Source organism: Lemur catta, chromosome 12, assembly GCF_020740605.2.
Source record: "Lemur catta isolate mLemCat1 chromosome 12, mLemCat1.pri, whole genome shotgun sequence".
NCBI classification, from domain to species: domain Eukaryota; kingdom Metazoa; phylum Chordata; class Mammalia; order Primates; family Lemuridae; genus Lemur; species Lemur catta.
The window spans coordinates 29,958,655-29,979,786 of record NC_059139.1 but is presented as its reverse complement, the minus strand read 5'-3'; the positions used below and the strand labels follow the sequence as shown (position 1 = coordinate 29,979,786).

At 34.0% G+C, this 21,132-nt stretch overlaps 1 protein-coding gene across 3 annotated transcripts in view; it reads right to left on the bottom strand.

Moving 5' to 3' along the window:
- The window catches only part of PARP8 (poly(ADP-ribose) polymerase family member 8), a 150,902-nt gene that overhangs the window by 43,603 nt on the left and 86,167 nt on the right, over positions 1-21,132 (bottom strand). For all 3 annotated transcript variants that reach the window (XM_045566348.1, XM_045566346.1, XM_045566347.1), the window contains exons 5-10: positions 20,488-20,577; positions 19,860-19,930; positions 18,428-18,505; positions 17,038-17,132; positions 8,506-8,566; positions 7,981-8,071 (exon numbers count right to left, since the gene is read on the bottom strand). In XM_045566348.1, the coding sequence (XP_045422304.1) occupies positions 7,981-8,071; positions 8,506-8,566; positions 17,038-17,132; positions 18,428-18,505; positions 19,860-19,930; positions 20,488-20,577 (486 nt within the window). The remainder of the gene's footprint in view (positions 1-7,980; positions 8,072-8,505; positions 8,567-17,037; positions 17,133-18,427; positions 18,506-19,859; positions 19,931-20,487; positions 20,578-21,132) is intronic.

The window sequence follows — 21,132 nt, the reverse complement described above, 5'->3', positions numbered from 1 at the left end:
AGGGGACAGACGAAAAACAGGTAAGAAAATAGATACAATGCTAAAGGGTGGTAAAAGCTCTATAGAAAAATAAAGAAGGGAAATGGTATGGGGCTGCAGGTTACGTTGAGCACAGGTTTCAATGTCTGACACTTATGAACATGAAGAAAAGCGTCCCCGCCAGAGGAAATAACAAGGGCAATGTCCCTGAAGACAAGATATGTGTACATGTTCTAGCTGGACAGAGTGAAAAAGGTATGTCAGGGGATGGGAGCAGGGAAGGGCCATGGGTGGGGCTGTGTAGGATTGACTTGTCAAAGGGCAAAGGAAGAAATAGGAAAATACATCAGGAACTTATCACAGGAAGTGAGGCAAGAATTATACGGCTTGGCTCCATGGAGGTGATAAACATTTTGGATTCACATTTCCAGGAGAGCTGACAGATTCTGCTGATGGAGTGATTTAAGGAGTGGGAAAAAGAGGAATCAAGGATGACTCCAAGGGTCACTGCCTGAGCAACTAGACGGATGAACTTACCAACTCCTGTTATGTAAAAGACTGAAGGAGAAACAGGTCTGGAGAGGTGAAGAAGATTGGTTATCTGACTATTTCAAATTTGAGATGCTTATTTGACACTCAAATGGAAAAATTAAGTAGGGAATTGGATAGAGAAGACCAACACTTAGGCATTGAGGTGAGAGGAATATACTACAGATATAATTTTGGATTCACCAGAATACATGTGTATTTAAAGGCACTTTGTGAACATATAAGGAGGAGAGAGAAAGTCTGGCTAGGTTAGCAAAGAACACTGGAAAAAAAATGGCCAGGAGAACAGAAGATTCTAGAGGACTGCTGATCTGGACACAAATTCAAAGAACTTTTTCGAGGAGGAGGTAAACAACTGTTATCAAATACTGTTAAGTCAATCAAGATGAGGACTCAAAGTTGGTTATGGGGTAATTTGGCAGTATTGAAGTTACTGGTGACAGTGACAAGAGCAATGCTTGTGAAATGATGGGCTCAAACCCAGGCTTGAATGGATTTGAGGAGAGAAAAGAGGAAAGAAAATGAAGTAAGATACTAGAGACCAAATAATCAAGAAACTTAAGTCAAGGGAAGCAGTCAGTATTAGGGTCCCAACTGAAGAGGAATTTGAGGTCAAGAGGGTTTTTTTTGTTTGAAGAAAGAAATCTTTGCTGGTGGGAAGCTTCTGGGAGAAAAAGAGAAATGAATAGTACAGGAAGGAGAAGAATGCTGGAATGGCATTTTAATTAGGTGAAAGGGGATGGAAACTTCTGTTCAAAGGATGGCATTATATAGGAGCTCAGCTACTGCCATTCAAAGCTGCAGCAGGGACAACAGGTAACTACAGCAAAGACTGTCTTGCTCGTAGGACCTTCTCAGATCACACATGCCCCACACTGTAAACCAAAATGGTTCCCCAAATGACCTCATTCCCCGTGTTGGCCATTACTCTGGGATGCAAGCATATATGCAAACATATGGAATTGGTGTTAATCTCACCAATTAGTTCCTTTCCTAAGAACACCTCAATCCTCAGAGAGTGAGGAAGAGAGCAGACATCATTCCAGTCTCACCTGTCCCAAATCCAGGGCTCTCAAAATTCAAAAGTGAATAAAAATTTCTAACATTTTGAAAACTCAGAACTGTTTTGTTTTGTTTTGTTTTTTTAACGATGACAAATGAGAACACATCGTGCTCTCTCTAAGAAGACACAATCTCTTCAGAGGCACACAGAAAAAGTGACGGAATAGGAAGGCAGAGAAATAAAAGGGATCTGGCCAAAAAAGTAGAAAAATCCAAAATGCCCAAGAACAGCTAAAACCTTTACTGGAGAAAATTATGTTTAATACAGAGGGAGAGAGAAGAAATAATAACAGACACAAGTGTTTATCAGGAATATATAAATTATTTCTATAAATTAATACTACAAAGACCAAAATTAAGTCATAGTATGCATGACTAGAAAATAAGTGTTAATATTTTTATCAAAATGATGAATTTTCTAGGAAAATATACATTACAAACATTTACTCAAAATTAGTAACATAAAATCTAAAGACCCATAATTTTGGAATATGTTGAAAGAGTTCACAAAATGCTACTTTCAAAAATATTCCAAAATTCAAGTGATAAAATGAATATTATTATTTAATGCAATTACTTAATTATAATTAATATCATTTAATATGTTAACATAAGAAAATAAAAATCAGGAAAACAGGGTGTGGAACAGATGGGAACTCTGGGCTTTCTTTGCAATTTTTCTGTAAATCTAAACATTTTAAATATTTTAATAATAGCTTCCTGATAACCAATAATGAGTTACAAAATAAAATGTACTAAAAAAGTCCAATTAGGAAAACAAGTCTTCAGGAACAAACGTAGCTTAAGATACTAAAAAAACACAACTGTATTGATACATAAAACTAGAAACTAAAAACAAAGGTTCTTTAATAGGAAAAGTACACATTATAGAAAGGTCTATTTTTCCCAAATTTATTTACAAATTTACCTCAAACATAATCAAATTCCCCATGAGGTTCATTCTGAAGGGGCAAGGAAATGAAGAAGAACTTGACAGAATGTGCTAGTAACATATTTTCATGTTTTAAAAAAAGGCCTAAGTTATTCAATTTTTTCTTCTCTCTCATATAATTGTGGTTGGGAAGTGAAGGCTGCTCAAGATACATGGAAATTATTCTAACACTCCGATCAGTAAGCACAGACGTACCAACAATGAGGCAATAAGCACAAGAAATATTTTAAAATAAGGTTAGCTGTTTATCATTTTCAACTTAAAACAGCCTTGTCCTTGAGATAATAAATTGCACTTACATATCAGCAATTGTGAAAAATATATATATTATCATAAGAATCATAACAAATTATATCATGTCTTTATTTAAAGTATATTTCCCCATGTACAATAAAAATAAACCTTATCATTAGCTTCAAAGTGCGTAAGGAGATGTATTTCTTCAATTCTTATCATTCCTGTTCACTCACAGACATACTGTCAGATTAGCCCTAGCCAAATACTGTAGTTCAAATAAGTGATATTCATACATTCCCACGATGTAGGAATAAATGCTTCTCAAAAAGAACTTAAGTAGGTCAGTCTAAATCTGCAATTAGTCATACATTTTTTGCAAGTTCTTTTTACTATAAATGCTGATACCTTAAAAGATACATGGCAAAAAACTCTTCAAGAAATATTTTGTCACTTTTTAATTTGCTTGCAATAATCCAAATCGTAAACTAGCATAAAACCTAATTATTTCTTCTGGAATAATAAATTACATGTTCCTTTTAGTAATGTCTCTAGTTCTAGCCATATATTACAGGTTACTGTGCATTTTAAATCTTTTTTTTTTTTTTCAAATTTTCAACAAGGAAAAAAAATCACCTTTTGGAGAATTTTACTAGTCAGATGGTAATATAAGTACATACTGTTGCACAAACACCACCATAACCTGTGCATAACAGAAACAGAAGAAAACCAGCAAAACGACCAAAAACTTGGAGTAGTTCCATCCCTCGGTGAGAAATTTCCAGCAAATTTTGTAACCAAATAGAGCAGATGGAACCAATCTTAAAAAACCCTGAAGGGTTGGTGCAAAACTCCCCATTCTATGAAAGAGGCAGATGCTGAAAGCCAACCACCACTGACACCTCACAAAATAGGGGGCAAATGAACCCTAAAGGAGAGAATAGACTCTGGGGCAGCTCCCTCGGGCACCAGTGGTGCAGGGAGCAAAGGGTTGGCCTGCCAGGGCCTGAGCAGACATTCACTCCTTCTTGACCCCTGACCTACCATCTTAGGTCAAGTTCTCTCAGAAGCAGACTCTGACTAAAGATTGGGAGCAAATAATTTAGTAAGAATTGCTCTCAGAATAAATCAGTAAGAGGATGTCAGAAGTAGGAGAAGGACAGGAAAAGGAAAGAAGCCAAAAAAGGGTGCAAATTCAGGTAAGGTCCCAGCTTCAGCCCCATCCTGTGGGTCAAAGTGGAGCACAAATTACACCTCAGAGTTTGTCCAGCCTTGAGGCAGAATAGCTACGTCACTGCAAGCCCACACCAGTCACATCTAAAGGGTGAGGGGAAAGTGAAGAACTACCAAGTACTTACCTGCTCTCCCCAGAAAAGAGAAAACTCCTTTGTCTAAAGATAACCTACTGAAGGTCACCAGTGTGAGCTGTCAGCAGCTAAGTGTGGAGCTGTGACGGGAGCAAGGGCTGGTAGAAGTGTCAGATGGGATCAGGGTGGGACACCAGCAGAGTTCCCACCTACCCCCTCCAGCTGTCAGATCTCAAAACTGCTGAAATCTGAAGTAGAATGAATGTAGAATTCTCTTTCTTTTCTTTTCTTAATGGAAGAAATTATATCCAAATCATACTAATTTCCCTAAGAAGTACATTTTAACTCCTGCTTGAATATTATTGAGGGAAACGAAACTCCATAAATAGGAATAAAATGATAAATCTTGGACAATTACTGATTGATGTTCACAACAAAATTCAAAAGGATACTGAACAAATAGAATGAAAGCAATTTTGATGATAAAGAGGGAATAATATGGAATCAGTAAAGAATGTGGCCAAATTAAAAATACAATGGGAACATTCAAGACTGAATCATGAAAAAAATATCACTTAATGAAATGGAAGACAAATTGGAAAAAACTTATAAGGTTCTCAGATGTGAAGGATGAAAGAATGAGAGAAGTGAAAAATAACATGGAGGATTAAAGGAATTGGATCCAACCTGCATATTGGGACTAGCAGGTTAAGAAGGAAAAATAATTACATAAAATTGTATTGAGGTGAATTAAGACCTAAGTATACCAAGCAAAAATAAATATAGAAAAGATAATATCAAGGAGAAGAGCAAATAGGCTGGTCATGGTGGCTCACACCTGTAATTCTAGCACTCTGGGAGGCCAAGGTTGGGGGATGGCTTGAGTTCAGGAGTTCGAGACCAGCCTGAGCAAGAGAGAGACCCCATCTCTACTAAAAATAGAAAAATTAGTCAGGTATGGTGGCATGCACCTGTAGTCCCAGCTACTCAGAAGGCTGAGGCATAAGGATCACTAGAGCCTAGGAGTTTGAGGTTTCAGTGAGCTACGATGATACCACTGCACTCTACCCAGAGCAACAGAGTAAGACTCTGTCTCAAAAAAAAAAAAAAAAGAGAAAAGAAGAAAAAATTGTCCAGGAAGTACACAAGAAACCACAAACAAACCAACACAGAGCTACTTACAAATGAAAAAAGTTAAAACACTTCAGACACAAATTAAAACTATCATGATCCCATAAATTTTACTTGATCAAGTTTATTTCATTCACAAAAGAAAACATTATTCTTAGGCATGAAAAAACAAAGTATAACCCTCAGGTTTCCTTCATTTACAAATTGTTAAATATATAAATTTAGAGACCAAAAAGAAAGGATAGATGAATTGTGATACTAAAGAAGTAGTATTGAATAATAAAATTATTTAAACATGAATTAAAATGATTGTTAGAATATTTATAAAACCATGCAGATGTAAAAAAATCTTTAGAGATATTATGAAGGAAAATCTCTGGCTAAATTCAAGATTATATCACAAAATAAGTATCAGTTATAAGATTACCTAAAAGCACACTACAGGTGGTGAGGGAGGAGAGGAAGGGAATATTCACACCTAATGGGTGTGGTGAGCACCATCTGGGCGATAGACACGCTTGAAGCTCTGACTCGGGTGGGGCAAAGGCTATATATGTACCCTAAACATTTGTACCCCCGTAATATGTTGAAAACAAACAGAAGAAAAGCATGCTACAGTAACATCTCACACATATGGGGTTTGGGTGAGTAGAGATTAACTGACTGAATTTCATTCTTAACCTTAAATATTAAAAAACAAAACAAAGTTCAGACGTGAGGGTTTCCTCTTAACCACCATCAGAATAAAATCAGACGAGCACGTTTCAAATCACTAAAGTAAAAAAAAGTTAGCCATATGTCAGAATATGTGGGGAAACAGCAAAAACCCACACACCTATAGGCTGGAATATTGTGAAGATATTACAAATCATTCCTTTGTAGATTATTTAATAACTTGAGGACAGTCTCATGACATAACATTAAGGTGCATAGCTATTTATACAGTCCAATGTCAACTTTATGAAAATAAACCACACATGCATAGAAAACAGGAACAATACCAAACCATTTAGTTTTCTCAGTATAGAACAATTATGAGTAATTATTTTTGTTCTTTATTATATTTCTATATATCTGAAAAAATATTTAACATTTATTTTTTGTTGTCTAGCATTAAATCACATCACTTAGTATATGTTATTTATATTAAGAGTTGGTTATTTAATTTAAATAGAATGTATTATACAAAAATAGAAAGGTAACTAATTTTCAAAGTGAAAGATATTCCTGTATTTCATAAATCTGAAAGAACAAGTACTTTTCCTATGTGAAAACTAAGAGTAGATGCATGTTCCTTGATATGCCTAGAGAAAAACATGCAGCCGCCATAATAACATATGTGTGGCAGACTGAAGATGGCCACCCCTCCCAGAGGTGCTATCTATGTCCCTGTCCTTGATTCTTGGTGGGCTCTTCAACTGCTCTGACCAACACAAGACAATGGAAGACTCACTGTGCCTTTTCCCAGTAGCTTCCACATCCTGCCTCTTAGAACACTAGCGTTCGGACCCCAGTCACCATGGTACACAAGAAGACCAAACCACACGAAGAAGCCCAAACCACACGAAGAAGCCATGTGTAAGGTAGGAACTCTAGTCAATAGCCCCAGCTGAGCACTGAGATGACACCGGAATCAACTGCAAGCTATCTGAAAGTCCAGCACCTTGTACATCCAACCTTGATATGACACCAGCCCTAGCCACCATCTAAGTGCAAAGTCACAGGCGACTCAAGGCAAGAACTGCCCGATTGAGCACAAGAACATTCAGAGATAGTAAGTTATTTTAAGCTGCTAAGTTTTGGGGTGGTTTTTCTTTAATGCAGCAGTTGATGACTAAAACAATATCAGCAGATACAATTGCATATGTGTGTGTATGTGTGTATTAGTAGGTACAGAAAAACATTTTAATCAAGTAAGTTTTCACAAGACATATAATAGGGTCTCTCATTCTGAATAGCTACCAGGTGAAATATAGCAACATCATCCCTTAAGGATTCAGGAAACAAAAATACTATTATGATCTCCATTTTTAAAAACAGAAAATATGCTAGAGTTGGGATAAATTCACCAGTAATCCAAGGTAGGATAAATAAACATTAAAATTAAATCTCAGGGGCCAGGCATGGTAGCTCATGTCTATAATCCCAGCACTTCAGGAGGCCAGGGCAGGAGAATGACTTGAGCCCAGGAATTTGAAATTAGCCTAGGCAACAGAGCAAGACTTCATCTCTACAAAAAATTTAAAAATTAGCTGGATGTTATGGTGCACGCCTATGGTCCCAGCTACTAGGTAGGCTGAGGTAGGAGGATCACCTGAGCCTAGGAGTTTGAGGCTGCAGTGAGCTATTGATAGCATCACTGGACAACAGCCTGGGCAACAAAGTGAGACCCTGTCTCTAAAAACCAAAAACAAAAAAATTTAAATCTCAGAATCAGAGAGAGAAATAATTACATCTAGGGACAACCTAAAATATGTATATTTACTTAGTTTCTACTATATGCAAAGTATTCTTTTAGGGATTTTTCTGTATTTGTTTCTCAGAAATGAGTCAATTTCTAAAAATATATACAATTAAATGTTACATGTTTCTGTTTCCATAAGTTATACTGGCAATAAACTATCTTAGGATGCAAGCTTATTTAAATATTATTATAAAGGTACTTAGCACTTATGCTCAGAATTACCAAATAAACACTTATTTTGCTTAAGGCACAGTGCACAGCTAATTCATTTTCAAAATAATAAATAGAGAAATAAAACAAACCTGGACCATTTAAATACTGTGTAAGTGAACAGTGTAGTCGAACAATTATAGGTTCTGTTCGAATTACTTCCCAAGCCACAGCAATCTCCTCCTGCGCAAATATATTTAAAAGATGAATTAGTCATTTTTAGAGTTCAAAATTTTAAAAAACTTTAAAAACTTAAGTTAAAGAAATGCTTAAATTATGAAGGCCTACAAATTATCCTCAAACCCACTTTTGTGTGAAATGAAGGCCAAAGTACTCTTAATTTTCACCTTCTAAATGTGAAAACTAAAACTGAACTTAAGATATAATGAAGTACTGTGAGGGCCCATAAATTTTAGAAAATATTTAAAGAATCAAGGCAAAAGAAAAAATATATACAATCTGTTTCTTTCACAAGTCACAGTACTTCTTCCCAAATCACTTTGATAATCAATATATAACTAATAGTATTATAAGGTAACTAAAAATGAAATTTCTCTCTAGAATAAAAGTGTGTATTTTACATGTGCCAATCATATTATATAAGTTAATATACTTACATCAAGAAAACTAACATCAATATGTAGATCAATATCTACATCATCAATGGCTCCATATTCCCTGAAAGCAAAGATTAAGATTAATTTTTTCATTTTCCTTAAAAATGGCAGGTGCTAGGATATTTTAATTAAAAATTAAATCACTAATTATTATCCCTGATTTCCACAGATAGCTCAGATCTGACTGTGGACATGAATTAAGTAACTCAATCTAGTTGGATTGTCATTTTCTGTGACCCCATTTATACCATCTAGACATCTTTCTATCTTTATGTATATGCACATGCACGCCTATGTTTGTTCTCTGTGGCAAATGAGTCAATCCTCCCACGTCCCTGCTCTGTTTTCATTATACTCTCTGAGGAGGAAGAGCTGCTTCTAAGGGCAAGAAAGGAGTTTCTGACCTGAAGAAGGAGTGTGGGGGGACACACAATAATATGTCCACGAATTTTCCTTCCAATTTCAGCATGAGTGGTTCTAACACTGGATGTGAGAGCACCTGACATCCAGGTGCTTTGCCACTTACATGATACTGAGTTTTGATAGGCAGCTCTAAAAGTCTGATAGATCAAAATTAAAACAAGTAACTACAGTATGTTCCACATGAAGGAATTAGGAAGAATAATTTTGAGTACAGTCAAGGTAGTGCCATGAACCCATATTTTTATAAGTTAATGAAAGGATATAATAATATCCTCTGTACACACATATCTGTATTTTTTATATTCTTATAAAATTCTGAAGTTATAAATCCTATATATAAGGAGAGATAAAAACACAAAAATAACTAAAATAAGTTAATGACCAATATTTACTGAGCACCTATGTGCAAGTAAATCTTTACGTTGTTGTAAAGATTTGATATACATGCGATAATTTAACACAGTACTTGTAAAACACGAAAAACACTACTATCTCCACTTCACATGTGCATAAACTTAGGCCCAGAGTAATGAAGTAACTTACCCATTACTGATCTATAGCAGAGGTAGGACTTGAATATATGTATTCTAGTTAATATTTAATATACTATCACCTTGTGTTGGAAACCAGGTCAACCAGCCTTGGGAGGTAGATAACATTATCATTCTCATTTTGCAAATGAAGAAACTGAGGTTTAAGGAAGTGAAAAAAGTTGCTAAATGAAAGATGATAAGTCAGTAGGGAAGTCTGGCATTGAATCTATGTCCAACTTCAAAACTGTGGAAAGTATAAGGTCTAGCACATAGTAAGTACTAAAAAAAAATTTCTGTATATCATATATTCAAGTAATATTAATATAACACATAATTGTCACACTTTTAAAGGGCTCAGAGAAGAAATTTTTAATGGTTAAATACTTTTATGTAATATAATAAACTAAAAATTTAGATCTTTTTGCTTTCTGATATCTATGACCAAAAGGCAGCATATTATTAATAGAATACAATTTAGTCTCTGTGCTTTCCCTATTCTCCCCTTAACAATATATTAAAACATTGAACACATTTTCATTTTTTATGAAATTACACATTTTATTCTTTCCTGGTAATTATCCTTAAAGGTTACATAAAGAATGAAAAGGATAAAAATTATTTACATAGGAATGGATTTTTACAAACTATCAAAGTATCATAACATCTGTGCTATTCATACAGGATAAGATTATATGCAAATTTAAATATGAAATTTTATACAGAAAGTATGACAAGAATAAGGACTAAGCAAATGAACCATTTTATCTGTGCCTCTAGTTCAGGGTATAGTAAACTTTCTGTGATGGCAAAGACAGTAAATATTTTGGGCTTTTCAGGGCACATACAGTCTGTGCTACATACTCCTTCATTTTCTTGTTTTGTTGTTTTGTTTTCTCAACCCTTCAAAAAAACAAAAACCATTTATAGTTCATGGGCCGTTCAAAACAGGCCGCACAACACAGAGGTCATAATTTGATGATCCTCAATATTGGCAAAGAATTCATAAATATAAAAGATCAAATATCCATTGTCAGGCATGTAAAAAGAAAGAGCCACTAAATGCAATGATAAGGAGAGATGACAAATAATGTTCAAGAAAAGTTTCAGGGGTTAAAGAGGTCCTGACTACCACAACCCTATTAATCCTTAGAAAGTACTAATAAATATGTACAAATTTTTACCTAGAACAATGTATGCAAAGCAAAATTGAAAACAAAGTGAATATTAAATATTAAGGAAATATTTAAATAGCTATAATATGTTGATATGATTAAAAAAACCCTATCCATTGCTAAAGAAGTTGATACAAAAATATTTAATATACCAAGGTAAATGTTCCAAATATACTTTTACTCATAAACGAGCAGGTTAGCCAAAAAGCATAGAAACTAAAATGATTTTTTTAAAGAAAACAGACATAGGAAAATCAAAAAGTACAAAAGCGATTTATGTAACCAAAACGTTTGTATCCCTGTAATATTCTAAAATAAAAAAAAGAAAGAAATATATCTTCTGAAAGAAAATAAAATAAAATGACATAAAATTACTGGGTCAAATAAATATTAACAGCATGACTATATTTGGGATTCTTGATATATATTATTTAATTGCTGTTTTAAAAGGTTATAATAATTTGTAATTACACCAGCCAGGTTATCATAGTGACTATTCCCTACATTCTCATCATCACTAGACATTTTTATCTCCCACCTTTGCCATTTTCATGGGAAAGACTAACTTTGTTTAATTTATTTATGTTGGCAAAACTTTGGTATGTTTAGAGGCAGAGAAAAATGAATCCGAGATAACAAGAGTCAGTAAGACCCTTATCCACAACTGTTTTATCCTCAGGTGTCCAGATCATTTCAAGAGATTTTACCATACAGGTATGAACAGAATGTGACACACAAGTTTTTAAAACTTTAATATGTGAATTTCAAAGTGTTCTATATATGATTTCTTAAATGGTTTTTTGGTTAAAAGTATCTTCCCAATTTCTAACATTATCAATTTCTTTTTAAAAAAGAAAAGAAAAAGACAAGAAAGGGTTACAAAATGTTCTTCCTCACCATAGCAGAGCATGAATACAGAATTTTATTGGAAACAGAGTCCTTAAAGGTTTGCAATTAACTAGATTCTGCAGGTGTAGATCTATAAATAGTTATACTTTTTTGTTTGCATGCCACACTTCAAAGAATTCACAAACGATGCTGTGTATATGCAAACCCATTTCCGTTGTGATGCCCTTTTTATATAATGCCAGTAATTTCATGTCTCCCACTGACAGATTACAAAGCGTGATTACAGTTTGTCCAGATGCAGTGACCCAGTCATCAGGATTGCTTCTATATCTGAATGACTTTCAGTAGCCAAGGATCTCATGAATAGCAAATGCAGAATCAAGTTGAATGCTTGAAATATGAACACAACTTGAATTATGAAGCTAGATATCTGATTGTGTCCTGAATTCAGTATTGGGTTTATAACTCAAAATAATTTCATTCACTGTGTATATTTATTCACTGTGAAAAGATCACATCAAATTGATGAACTTGAATTTTTTTTTTTTTTTTAAGAATGAGAGAAACAAGGAATGATCTTATGTAGTTGTTTCGCTCTGGAACTTAGGGTCTCAAATGGCCTGCTCCACAAATGTTCTTTCTTACATCTAGTCATAGCTCCAATTTAGGATGAGCTACTCTTTGAATCTACATATCTTGAAATCTGGTAATATGATTTTGGATATTTATATTTTACCTAGTGTAAGCACATATGTATAAAATATTTTTCAAGGAATATGTACTTTTGAGGACTCTCGGTTTGGTAGAGGCAGTTCATTCTTCTATTTTTAATGGAACTAACCAAGACAACATCCTTACTAATGAGACATTCACGTACATACTCACAATATATTGTTAGACCATCTATGCTGGTTTTCCTTTCTCCATAATATAAACTCCAGCTTATTCATTACACTGCTGTGATGTTTATAATACAACCTGATCAAAATCAGCAGTGATTGTGCTGGTTATAAAAATATATTTTATATCTCTAACCTTTCTTATTAACTGTTAAGGAAATTATATGTATACACAAGCACATACGCACACATAGAGAAATGTAGCACAAGCTCTTGGGAAATAAGCTTCTATTGCTATTTAGTTATTTCTGCTTTCCACAACTGGACAGTTGCATTTTGAGAAGAAAGATATTTTGTGAAGAAACATACACCTTCCCATGACATCTGAAACATAACAGCTTGCATGTCTATCTCTGCATGCCTACTCAATGTGTGTTTTTGTCCAGTGTGGGAGAGATGTTTGTGAATGGGCCAAGAAATATGCAAACTCAGTAGTCAGGAAGAAATCTTGGCAGATTAAAGCATTTGCAAGATTGTATCCAAAGTAGCTATAAATTGTCTAAAGAACAACAGAACTGAGAAAAATTTAAAAATTAGATCCAGATAAGAAAGGAAGCCTATATAAAACCGTGCATAAGAGGTACAGTATAAACAGTTGCTACAACTCTGCAGTCAGCTTGAAAATCCCTGGTTTTGTCGAAGAAAGTACAGGCTTCAGGGGTAGAGGTGAGTGTCTAGGCTCTCACCTGAAGCTTATATCTAGGTTATGTCCCAATGTTTTTGGAAAATACTCTTCCCAGGTTTCTTTCCCCTTTGTACCTTTTGTCATCACTTTCCTGATTTTCAGGGTCAGGGAGGTTTTCCCCTTAGCTCAGAGGCAGAGGGTAGAAAATCAATAAACTAGAAAGGATATTACAAACATCCAACCCAAGATCTTCTTTTGATGGAATGACATATTTCAATGTATGCTAACTTATGTTGTGGTAAAAACATTCTCAAAATTTCAGTGGCTTAATACAAAGAAGGATTTATATCTCACTCCCACGACCTGGGAAATATGGAATGGGGAGGGGAAAGCTCACCGTCATTGTTAAGGGGCCCAGGGGAACAGAGACCAGGGGACATAGGAACTCATATCCTGGCACTTATGCTCACATTTCATTGGCCAAAATTATTACATGTCTGTGCCTAACATTAAAGAAGGCAGGGAAATAACCATCCTACCACATGACCAGAACAGGAGAATCGGAAGATCTGTAAGCAGTCCTATTGGCCACTACAAATGGAAATTCAAAAATCCACAGAAATCAAAGTTGTCTGTCATGATTTATGTACTTTTTTTTCTTTCCTTTCATTTATATACTTTTCTCTTTAGGAGGTGTGTGTTTGGTGGGCATGAGTATAGTGATACAGGTTCCTCAAACCACCAAAAATCCTAAGAATTTTCTTATTTTCCAAACATTAACTCGAAAAGTCCCTGTTATAATTGTCCATCCACAAAAAATGACTGAAATGTGGAACAGTCACAATCTCAAGAGGTTCCAGCCTACATTAAGCCTTAATCACAATAAAAAGGTTAGAACATTACTCATATGGCTTCACTTTTTGAAATGAAAGATGGCATGATCATAAGGCAAAGGATATTTTATAGGAAATGGAAGTTGTAAAATCCATAAGAAAACTATCAGAATCATTTGTTTCTTAACCAAATGAGAATTTTCTTACCTTTCTAAGACTATTAATCTCAAATTATTTTCAGATGACACTGATCAATATTATTTTTTATAAATACATGCCTATAGGTACATTTATAATGAAAAACATACAGTATATTCTGAGGCATAATTCAAGGTGAGACTTATTCATGTTCCCCAGAGACCTAACTCACTTTCTATACAAGAGCACAGTGGCTCACACCTGTAAACTAAGCACTTTGGGAGGCCGAGGCAGGAGGATCACTTGAGGTCAGGAGTTTAAGACTAGCATGAGCAAAAATGAGATCCTGTCTCTACGAAAAATAGAAAAATTAGCTGGGCATGGTGTTCACTGCCTGTAGTCCCAGCTACTTGGGAGGCTGAGGCAGGAGGATCGCTCAATCTCAGGAGTTTGAGGTTGCAGTGAGCTACGCACTCTAGCCCCAGGAGACAGAGCAAGACCCTGTCTCAAAATAAAAAAAAATATATATGAATCAGATTACCATCAATGTTTGCATATATGGTTCAACACAGCCAGTATTATGCTTTTGAATGGTTTGGCCATTTAGAGCAGTCGTTACCTACTTAAGTGATAAATCTATCATCAGTCACCATTTCTATATTTTCTTTCAGCCTACTTTAAAAGAGTTTTGCCTCAATCTAGGCAATCTCAGTTACTTCCATCTCATACAGAGAACTTGGATGTGGTTAGCTGCCTTTCTCATTAGATGGCACATTAAAAAAAATGACTCCAAATAGCCTATTGTGCACAGTGAGGTACTTTTGCTCTTCAAACTCCATTAAGTTCTTATAAGCCTCAATTAAGTAAAAGAACAGATAATTAAGACAGTCTGTTTTCAATAGACTTAGAACTTTGCAAGGAAGATGGTTCCAAGACCTTGCGCCTAACCATCCACCCCTCGTCCCATGTGTCAAGTCTCAGTATTTGAGACTAGACAGTAAATTCATTCTTATTTAAGTAAATCAAACTAGTCCTGCTGTGATTTGCCTTTATGCCATGAGGGCTCTGACAAGTTATTTATTCCGGAAACATCCTCTGTAGCTAGAGAAAATCTAGAGCAGGAACAGGGCTTACATTCATTTAGATTTAAACTGGATCAAAACAGTTGTAACCGAAATAGGCAAGGGAAAATAATTCAAACCATTTATGATTTTAGATATTTCATTTGACTGAAATTCCAGACATTTATCTAATTTTAATAGTTAATTATCAATAATTTCATTAATAATAGAAAATACTGATACATATCATCACAAGTGCTTAATAAATGCTTGGTAAAAAAACAAAAAAATAATTTTATATATAAGTGGCAATATGATTGGGGCTTAAACAGCATGGAAATATGTTTTAGAAAACTCTTTATAAAAGAAGTCAACATGTGCCAAACTTCTCCTCTAAATAAAAATATGTTATTTTGAATAAAATAAGTTGAATTCTATGCTGTATTACAATTGTTAATTATATCCTGTAGACTTTTCATATAAATTCATTCTGTAACACTTATTGAATATCCATATTACCTAAACTGGAGCCATAACAGAGACTGACTGTGAAAGCATTGCAGCTAATTTGCTGAAACTTTGAAGTCTGCAAAGATTTGCTTTAACAAATATAGTCACATCACTTTCACTCAACTGTGTGTTAATATACTGCCGTGAGTGGGAGAGACAGGGTGCAGGTACACAACCCCCACTTAATTAGGCTGTGGATGGTAGTGAGTTTCTGTTTCTGCAGTTAAAATGAAATGTCTGGCAATTTTAAATTTTACCTATGTTGTACCTCCCAATTGTTTTCCTTCTAAAAATATGGATGGATATGTCCACTGAGGAAGGTACAACGAGATAATGTGGACAACTTTTTTCAGAAATGTTGCCACTGAAAACAATCACGAACCCACTAGCTTGTATTCCATGTATATTTTATGCTATGCTAAATAACAGAATAGAAGAGCGATTAAAAACCAGAACAAAACAAAAGAAGAAAAAAGCACTGCCCAAGCATTACCAGAATTCAGTCTAGAGGAAGAGAAGTAAAACCAATGATTAAAAGACATGAGAAGTATAATAAATGAGGTAAGGGCCAAATGTTAACGGAGTCCAGAGAACAGAATAACTAATCTGCACTGGAGATTCAAAATAGGTTCAGAGAGAAGCTAACCTGTCGCCTGGGGCTTGAATAGAGACAGCAAAGGGATTTGGAGGGATGCATTCCTTGACATGAGACTTGCTTGTGCAAAACGCCCAGAGTTAACAGGAAATACGGCTTATCTGTACGGTCTGAGTGGATAAGGGGCTGGAACTGAGGCCAGGCTGTCAAAGGGGTTTGGAATTTCCTAGAGACTATGCTGTAAGCAAAGAACAGGAATCTGAAATAAGCAGACCTGACTCCTAGAAAGTATTTTGGTGACAGAAAAGGCTTTTCATACATCAAGGAGAGAAAAGAAAGGTAAATAAGAATGGTGCGGTGTTCTGAATGATTAGAAACAATTTTAAAAAATGGTCTGAAAACTTATCATCAAATAACAGATAACCACAGAATAAAATATATTATCATTCAAACAAGCACTGTGCAAATTTATGCCTTTTTATTTTGTAGGGACCAGATGACAACATGATTTGGATACCAGTGGTTATGCATTATTTATTTTTATTGTTCACAAGGACATGGTCTTGATTTATGGTAACATCATAGGCCAAGCTGGCCAAATCTATTATAAGAATTAATTATGATACTACTTAACAGAGTTATATTTCTTTAAGCCAACTCCCCAAAATAACGAATTTCTTTAACGCAATCATTGTAATCTTAAACCACATGTACAAAGAAACAAATAGCCCTAAGTATCCCGCTTTGTAGCAGCAGAAACAACAGAGTCTCTTATAAACACCTTGAAATGTAATTCAGTCCCCCAATTTTTGCTTTAATTTAAATTACTTCAGTAGAAAATCCCAATGACCAACCAAATAATTTTAGTTTTATTCACCAAAGGTATTTATTTACCTGAGAGAAACTGCATGTGGCCCATATATCTCTCTCACTGCCGACAAATCAGCTTCCAGCTGTGGATGCTTGTGCAGTTCCCCATCATAGTTCACCTGATGAGAAGGGATGGTTTAGAAAGTGTCTCAGAGGTGAAGAGAATCAAAAGTACCAAACACAAATAATCTTTGAATGGGTCACCCTGAGCATTCTGCCATGGACATTTTTAGCTTCACTAAAACACATAGGTAATTAAGTAGTATACTGACTAAATATCTTAGGTTCACGTATGGCTAGAATAATTCATTCTTTTTGAACGTTAAAATTAGTCTATTTTGATACAAAGAAAATGCAAATGTTTAAAAGGAGTGCAGTAAATGTCTGGCAGGTAATCTGAAAAACTTCTAGACAGAACATCAAGACTGAAGAAAAGCATTTACTTCCTCTCTCTGTTAAGAATTAGTTGTATAAACAAAAATCAAACTGCAGGAATAGTTTTGCATAATGTTAAAATGGTATACTGGTTAAAGAATCATTTTATTCAGAAAACTATCCCATTGCTAGAAAGTTATTCCTGGAGTTAAGAAACCTACTTTTATTATGTTCCTCTAACTACTATCTTGCTTATGCTTGATTAAAAAATTACTGATATTTGATTCTGAATGAATAAATTTACTTAAATCCTTTTATATAATAATTTTGGTTTTAATGCCCTTCTTTAATGGATTACCCTTCCATTATATTATCTAAACTATAAAACATTTGATCAAGGAGTTCATAAAAATGAAACAACATATTATATAGCTATATCATAAAATTAATTGCTCAGTTTTAAATTTTACTGTTATCCTGGAAAAGTCTGATGAGTCCTTTTATATATGTGACTAGGCTATTTTCATATATTTAAGTTAGGCTATTTTCATGTATTTAAGTTATGATGTTTCTTCATAACAATTTTTCAGTACAATGAATTCAATGACAATGAATACAAATAATCAAATAATGAGGATGCTCAATAATTAGGGCCCATCAAATTTTACAAAGACTAAGTATCTTCTATTTAAAACTAGTAATACATGCTTTTGTTAGAAGTGTCATCATTTCAAATTATTGACTGAGCAAAATATGCTTAATATGAAAGTCAAAAACAATGTTATCTGCAAAATCTCTGTAATGAATTAAGACAACTTTAATGTAAATGAATGATTATAGTTAAAAGAATTGCAAAGGTAACCTTAATTTCTGAAAATATGTGGAAAGTGTGAAACAGATAAATTATACAAATTTTCTAGTTAGTTACAGAACTCTGTACAACACATAGGTCCCTCAACTCTCAGGCACAGATTTCCACTAGGACAGTATGGCTATTAGAAATGTGAGACTGGATATTTAGAAGACCGTGTTTACTTACCTGTCCTCCATAATAAAATTCTTCAGAATCATTATCACCTTCAGAATCTTCTTCCACTGTACTATTCTGTCTTGACTCCTTAAAAATAATAAAACAAAAAAGATAATTTTAATGGTCAAACTAGTTTGCCTCCTTTCTAAAATAAAGTAGCAAGTGGTCACAACAGGCAGGTCTTGTGCATATTATGTGGATTTTATATATAAAACATTCTTCCTGCAGTACAACTCCAAAACAAAAGGTAGTGAAAGACAGTTTTGTGGATACATTCAGCTCTTTTAAAGGACATCTTTTTTAAAAAGTTCTCTTTCACTAATCTTAAGTAAATTGTGTGATTTAATATTGATGTATATTAATAACACATATAATCAAACCTTTGCTTTTGTTCTGATAAAACGTTTGGCAAGCTCATACTGATTCAATTTTTATTAAAAAGTTCCTCAGCATTATTTATCCCAGATTGTTCTTACTTCCACTGCCAACTCTAAACAATGGTATGAAAGAAAAGAAACAATGAATGCAATAATACAAAAATCAAATTATAAAAATAAATATGAATCACATTATGAAGAGAACTTTCTGTACACAGAAATTATTTGTTTTAGAATTCAGGTTTCAAAAGAGTATTTAATTTAATATGCTTTGATGTGAAATTTGAGTTTTTAATTAACTGAGCCATATCTGTTATGTATCTGAAGTACAAACAATAAAAATTCATGATGGCATTCCTATAACTGGCCTTATTAACATAGTTATAAAAAAGGCAGCTTCTTTCAGACACAGGAATCCATTTATTTAGGGATGATGTTTTGTAATAATCTCTAAATTTTTAGACTGAATTTCAAGTTCTCAAGGAAAACAAAAAACATTGAAAAGAGAATGCGGGTTTTATAGAATTCTGACAGTTGTTGGTTTTAGCAAGTTTTTTTTCTCAAACGTGGATAAAGAAGGAAGAATGAATGGTAAAACACTAACAGGAAAGGAAGATTATATCGAACACATAGTTTTGAAAACAAAAAACTGCTGGGCCCATTGCACTCATTTTGTTTAATATCGTGGTATTTATTAAGTTTTATACGCATTTTATTTAGATTTAGACCAGACGTTCTTTTCTATTATTTTACTTATTTCATTTTATTTTTTAGAAACTCTGTCATGCTATGTTGCTTAGGCTGGTCCTGAACTCTAAGTAGCTGGGATTACTGGCACATGCCACCATACCCGACTGCTTTTCTATTATTTTAAAGAGAACTTACTTCTCAGGGTTAATTTTAAGCCACTCCCCTTACCACACAAAACATCCCTAAGCCATGAGCTTGAGTTTCATTCATTATATGCAATTTTAATCTAACTAAAGAAGATATAACTACAAATACCCAGGAAATTTAAAGTATATCTATACTGTTTTGAAAAAATAAAAATATCATTTACATACCTCGCCATTTTCCTTTTGTAATTTCGATTTTATGGATAAGCAACAGTTAATGTCATTTGTTTTTCTTAATTCTGAAAGAAAGTTGTAATTTAAAAATTATTTCGGTTTCCAGTATGCTATTTACCAAGCATTCATGAGTTTCAATACAAAACCACCATTTAGGTGATTCCCTCCCCTTTGGAAAAGAATTATGGGATATTCTAAAATTATGTCATACTGAGGAGTTACACAATATGCAAGCTATTCTGATTTTCACTGGGCAGAAAAATGTGATCAAACTAAAGTACAGATTCCTTCAGCTCTCATTATATTAATTTCATGTTATTTTCATTGCCATGATTATGGCTTTTAAATATTCGGTTTGTCACTATGCAGAAAATATTTATACAAGAGCAAATGTCAATATAATACATTTAACCAGGATTTTTTTAAGTACTGTAAACTTGCGCACTCAAAAAATTTTTTAAAAATAAACTAACGTACTTTAGATAGAAAATGTAATGGAGAACTGGATTTACAGACGCTGAAGATAAGTATCTGTTATATTGGCTAAAAGAAACAAAAAAACCAAAGCTAAGTGCAAGTAAGAAAAATTAACCCAGAATAAAAGATAATGTATTTCTATTACCTGTTGCTATTTTATGAAAAATTATTGGAATTGGCTCTGTAGTAACTAGTACATCTTCATCATTTTCTGAACTTGACACGTATGTATTATCTGCAAAGAAATATGGATAATTAAAGGCGTAACAACTTGAAAAAAATGTATCCTTGATAAAAATCACAGTTAAATTTATATCCACATCACTTTAGGTCCAACTCTCATGAAACACACTGTTCTGATTAAACTCAGAAAAAAGGACAAACTGAACTGCAGATTTATGTGTGAAGTAATTGTAAATGGCCTAAAGATGTTTGCATCTCCTGAAGAAATAGAGACTATGAATAGAGACTATCCAGATACATCTCTGCTATCCCATGCGGCAATGAATCATTTGGATGCAACCGGTTGCCTCCATTAACTCAACAAGGTCCTTCCCAAAATCAATATCTACTACAGGAAACAGGGTTAGTAAGGAGACGGAGAAAACTAAAGAAGAACACTTGCTGTAATAAAAGATTAAATACAACTCATTCAAAAATTTGAGCTGAAGATTTTGTTGTAAATCATAACCTCTTTATTGCTCTAACATATATTTTAATTGATATCAAATCTCACCATTATCATTCTTCCACGAATTAACTTAACTGCATACACTATACAAGTTGAGTG